Source organism: Gossypium raimondii, chromosome 7, assembly GCF_025698545.1.
Source record: "Gossypium raimondii isolate GPD5lz chromosome 7, ASM2569854v1, whole genome shotgun sequence".
Lineage (NCBI taxonomy): Eukaryota > Viridiplantae > Streptophyta > Magnoliopsida > Malvales > Malvaceae > Gossypium > Gossypium raimondii.
Window position 1 is genome coordinate 43,625,805 of NC_068571.1, and position 5,804 is coordinate 43,631,608.

The 5,804-nt window shown below is 31.0% G+C and overlaps 1 protein-coding gene across 1 annotated transcript; it reads left to right on the plus strand.

The window, feature by feature from the left end:
• Window positions 1-1,469: 1,469 nt before the first annotated feature.
• On the plus strand, window positions 1,470-4,978 carry LOC105789387 (cytochrome P450 85A). Its single transcript, XM_012616778.2, has 9 exons — window positions 1,470-1,774; window positions 1,854-2,175; window positions 2,258-2,407; window positions 2,489-2,737; window positions 2,822-2,908; window positions 3,010-3,088; window positions 4,035-4,141; window positions 4,218-4,342; window positions 4,437-4,978. Exons 1-9 carry the CDS (start codon window positions 1,581-1,583, stop codon window positions 4,522-4,524), a joined length of 1,401 nt encoding a protein of 466 aa, XP_012472232.1. The 5' UTR covers window positions 1,470-1,580; the 3' UTR covers window positions 4,525-4,978.
• The last annotated feature ends 826 nt before the right edge of the window (window positions 4,979-5,804 follow it).

A 5,804-nucleotide genomic window follows, 5' to 3' on the forward strand; every position in this document is an offset into this window, starting at 1 on the left:
ATAATATGATTGTTTACTGAAGGTAGTGAAAAGATTGTTTGAATGATAATTAGTAAGGTCAGTTCATAGTAATAGTAAAATTAATTAAACTCTACCTAAGAAATGACTTTAATTCTTGGAAAAGAAATTCAGGGTTTTCTTGATTCCAATTTTACATCAAGACAAATGCTTAGTGTTTTCTTTTTCCCCATTATATTTCACTAGCATGCTAAAATGGAGAATTTAGCCCCTCGGTTTTATTTTACGAAAATTGAAAAATTAATCCAATCCTAACAAAAAATGGATGAAATTCATAATTAAATCTTAAAATTTTAGATATTTGGATTTTAATATCAAATTAATTAAATGAATAAAATCTCAAAACTTAAATCTCTAGCAGTAGTGGAGAATGAAATTTCAAAATTATAATTATAAATGTGTTAAAAGTAAACAAGAAAGCAAAAGAATTCAACTTCTTCACGTAATCAATCTAAGTCTCTGTTGAAAACAAACCTGAGACACAAATAATTTCAAGCTTTCAAAATAAATTAAAATAATGTACCAATTTTTAACCCTAATAGAGAAAACGCCCATGGTACTTTTAGCCAAAGAGGGGCAGTCAAAAGCTTGAAACTAGTAGTTACAATGGAACCAAACCCCTTTCTCTATCTCTCTCTTCACTTATTCACATGGTAACCAAGAGCCTGTCTTTTAGTGGTCTTTTTTGTATATCCATGAACAGATCTTGTTGACAGACATGTGAAGCACTGTGCTTTGGAAGTAAGTTTATATATAATATATTATATTATGTAATATAGAGAGATATATAATTTTTAGGTCCAATAGGGTGGTATGCATGTGCTTCTTACCCTCATCACACATTTCCTACCTTTACCTTTATTTTACTTTGACTGAATTAGTTGCATCTTTCAGCTAGTTTTCATACCAATTATATCCAAATAATTTCTTTGTAATTCCATACATACACACATATATATATGTGAAGAAATAGACAAGAATTGGGTTCATTCTCCCAATGCAGTTCTTTCATTTAAAGCTAAATTATATTATATTTTATTTATTTTAAAAATTAAACATTAGTTTTATATATTTGATAATATTAATTTTAATATTAAAATAAATTAAAATTTTTAATTAAAAATCGGTTTGCTCTTTCACTATTGACATTAATTTACTTTTACTTCTACTGGTAGAAGACTGTAAAATCTTAACTATCAAACAAACATTCATGCCCCCGTATTCTTGAAGAATGAATTATATCTTAATCTGCATAGTCTGTTTCTTCCTCTTTTTTCTTTTTCAATATGTTTAAAATAAATATATATACTTTCCTTGAAAATCTTTTTTAAGGTGTAGGGTCCTTTCCTAATGAGCTGCATGGTTCAGCCTATATTTCTTTTATCTGTCAATGGACTATACATAGAGAGAGGGGTGTGTGGGACTATGGGTTTTAACACTTTACAGTCCTATATATATATGGGTGTGTGTGCACCTCTCTAGTATATGTAGACTTATGAGGGAACTCCGATAACCATTTTTGCAGAGCTTTTGGAGATCTTAAAAAGAAAGAAAAAAAAACAATGGCTCTTTTCATGGTGGTTTTGGTACTGCTGTTCATTCTGGCCCTTTCTATATGCACTGCTTTGTTAAGATGGAATGAACTTAAGTTCAGTAAAAAAGGTTTGCCTCCTGGTACTATGGGTTGGCCAATCTTTGGTGAAACCACAGAGTTTCTCAAACAAGGTCCTAATTTCATGAAAAACCAAAGAGCAAGGTAAACTGCCCCCTCCCCCGCTCTCATTTCAAATGTTCTCAAACATTATGTAATTTTTTCATTTTGGTCCTTCTTACAGGTATGGGAGTTTCTTCAAATCACATATACTAGGATGTCCTACAGCTGTTTCCATGGATCCAGAGCTTAATAGATATATACTAATGAATGAAGCTAAAGGTCTTGTTCCTGGTTATCCACAGTCCATGTTAGATATCTTGGGTAAATGTAACATTGCAGCTGTTCATGGTTCTACTCATAAACAAATGAGAGGAGCTTTGCTGGCTCTCATTAGTCCTACTATGATTAAACAACAACTTTTGCCTAAAATAGATGAATTCATGAGAAATTTTGTGAGTGATTGGGATAATAAAATCATTGACATTCAAGAAAAGACCAAACAGGTTTGTTTCTTTTACAGCTTTGCATTAGTTCATAGGTGTTTTCCTCTGTTTTTCTAATATGTATTTTTGTGTATGTCTGTAGATGGCATTTTTATCATCACTTAAACAAATTGCAACTGTTGAATCAACTTCAATAGCACAAGAATTCATGCCTGAGTTCTTTAAATTAGTGTTGGGGACTTTATCGCTGCCTATCGATCTCCCCGGTACGAATTATCGACGAGGACTTAAGGTAAAATATCCATCAGCATTTCGTTTTTCATTACATTCCATAGTCTCAAGTCGATTAAGTTGTTCATTTATCACCTTGCAGGCAAGGAAAATTATACTTACAATACTAAAACAACTAATAGAAAAGAGAAGAGGCAATCAAGAATCACACAAGGACATGCTTGCTTACTTGATGAGCAAAGATGATAATAATAGATACAAATTAAGTGATGATGAGATCATTGATCAAATCATTACCATCTTGTATTCTGGTTACGAGACCGTGTCGACGACATCGATGATGGCCGTTAAGTACCTACATGATCATCCATCTATTCTTGAAGAACTAAGAGTAAGTAACAAAAAGAAAAAGAAAACATGTTCTTCATATCTTGGTAATGAAATTTTTTTGACTTATTGATGAACAAATTTACAGAAAGAACATATGGCAATTAGAGAAAAGAAAAGACCAGAGGACCCGATTGAATGGAATGATCTTAAGCCAATGAAGTTCACTAGAGCTGTAAGAAAATTTGTGGGGTTTTTTTTTTTTTTTTGAGACAATTATTTTTATTAATAAGTAATTTCTTTTGAACTAAATAGTGATTTTGTTTTTTTATGCAGGTGATTTTTGAGACTTCAAGATTAGCTACTATTGTTAATGGGGTTTTAAGGAAAACTACTGAAGAAATGGAACTAAATGGTAAGTGAGCATTTAAATATATAGATATATTATTAAAGTGTGGGATCCATATATTGAAAATAATTCTTTTTGGTCCTTACCTTTTGTAATATGAGCTTTATGGGCTCAAGAAGCTGAGTTTGCACTTTGCAAAAGTTATATATAATATAAATATTAGATTAAATAACTTTTTGTCAATTAGTCCTTGAACTTGGCAACTACTCTTATATTAGACCCTAAACCATTTTTTTGCCCAAATCAATCATTGAATTTGGCAATTGCTCTCACATTGGAGCCTAAACTTTTTTTAGCTCAAGTTAATCTTTGATATTTCCTTGGAAGCCCTAAAATAAGGTTCTAATGTGAGAACAATTGCTAAGTTTAAGTCTCAATATGGGAACAATTGCCAAGCCCAACGTGAGAATAATTATCTAAAGTTTAGGCCCCAATATGAGAACAATTATTAAATTTAAGGACTAACTTAAAATAATAAAAAGTGTAGATCGCAATGTGAGAGTTACCAATTTTAGGCTCTAAATGGTGATTTAACCCATAGTCACGTGTATGTGTGTAAAAAGGAAAACGTAATGGACATGAAATGATCTTCCCTATGTGGAGCTTAGGTCTATCATGATTTACATGGAATGCCTACCAATCCAGCTAGGCAATCCCTATGGATCATTCATGGTCTTATTTTCAATGATTTTCTTAAAAGAAAGGTAGCTTTTTCAATGTATATATATATCAAGGTAAACTTTTTCTTTAGAAACTCAGTTAGCCAAATGATTAGATTTTCATTGGCCCTCTAGATAAAATGGTGGGCCTTTGTCACTTTAAAGTTCAATAACATACTTAATCTTGAATCCCAGCTTTTGGTCTAGTAGCACTGCCTGTTCACTTCAAAACATAAATTTGTGGGTTCAAATCACAAACTTAATCCCCAATTTTTCATTTTTCTTTTTGTCAGGATTTGTGGTCCCTAAAGGATGGAGAATCTACGTATATACAAGAGAGATAAACTATGATCCTTTCATCTATCCTGATCCATTAGCTTTCAATCCATGGAGATGGATGGTTAGTAATGATCATATTTTTCTCATTTTTTTATTTAATTTTTTTATCAATGATATGAAAGTATTAATGAATGTAGGACAAAAGCTTGGAATCTCAAAGTAATTTCTTGATATTTGGAGGAGGTACAAGGCAATGTCCTGGAAAAGAATTAGGAATTGCAGAAATTTCAACATTTCTTCATTATTTTATAACTAGATACAGGTAACATAATTTAATCACTGTTTTCTAATCCGAAAATACATTTGTTTAACAAAGTTAATGATCTTAATTAATGGGTTTCTTTTTTGGAGTGCAGATGGGAAGAAATTGGGGGAGAAAAATTGATGAAATTTCCAAGAGTTGAAGCACCAAATGGACTACACATTAGGGTTTCTTTTTACTAACTATTAAAGAGATGTATATGTACATATGATATAATGATTTGTTGAGTTTAAAAAAAAAAGAGGTTTAGGGTTGGAGTTCGATTTTAGAACACACTCCGGTACTTAAGTTAGACTGAAGTGCAAAAGGCTGCGTATGCCGGATTTTCCCTCACTTGGGTTGTATAGATCCGGTCGGACACATTAGTGGATGGGACGATGTTTTCTTATTGAGGGGTTTGGTGGTTAATGGTACGAACGATTTTTTTTTCTCAAGGGCTCAAGCTTTAAGAAGCTGGATATGATCCGAAATATCTTATGCGATGTCGGTTCGGGTTATCGGAACTGCTGATTTGGACTCTGAATCTAATGGGCTTAACAGTAATCAAAAGGGAAGACAAAATGATGTTAACAAGAGATGACTAGATTGTGAATTTTCTGAAATTGAGAGTTTGGAATTATAAATTATCTTTTTTTATGCCAAAGCTACAATGATCTCCAAAGGAGCATGTAAACCATTTCTACGTATCTATACTATAAAATTTTTGAAAACGATATACACTAGTCAGAAAACTATTTAAAAACTACAATTTTTTTAATAATAATAATAATAATAATTAGTGATATTTAGAGGTGTTCATAAGTTGAGTAAAGTTGAAACTCGTTTTCAAAATATTTCTAGGCTCAAGCTTGACTCGCCCAAAAGGTTAATTCATTATTGAAAAGTAATTTTATATTAATATTTATAATTTTTTTTTACAAATAGTGAAACAGGTCGGGCTAGGGTTGGAAAATATAAATTATTTCTATTTTTTTTAACAATCTCATTATAAGTTCTGATTATATCTACTCTTTTTGACACAATGCCTGAAACTACCTATAGTTTTCAACAATTTGGTTATAAGTACATATACATTTCTATGTGAGTTAATGAACTTAACTTGAACCCACGTCCTCCTATATTAGCAACAATGCCCATGCTAATCGAGTTAAGACTTGATTGACTCATTTCTATGTATTTATACTATAAGAGTTTTGAAAGAAATACGGTCACGAGTTAATTGGAAATTAGTTCAATCAAAAAATTATTTAAAAACACATTTTTAAAAAGTAATAAAAAATATTTAGTAGTATTTAGAGATATTCATAGGTTGAATAAAACAGAAGCTCGACTTGCCCAAACTCACCCAAAAGGCTTATTTCATAATTTAAAAATAACTTTATATTAATATTTATATTTTTTTATAAATACTGAAACACGTGGGACTAAGACTGAAAAATATAAATCTAAATCAGATCCAAAA

Coding starts and splice junctions, on each gene's coding strand:
- LOC105789387 (XM_012616778.2), top strand. CDS start 1,581: ATGGCTCTTTTCATGGTGGTTTTGGTACTGCTGTTCATTCTGGCCCTT. Junction 1,775..1,853: donor ATGAAAAACCAAAGAGCAAG/GTAAACTGCCCC, acceptor TCCTTCTTACAG/GTATGGGAGTTTCTTCAAAT. Junction 4,142..4,217: donor TCAATCCATGGAGATGGATG/GTTAGTAATGAT, acceptor TAATGAATGTAG/GACAAAAGCTTGGAATCTCA.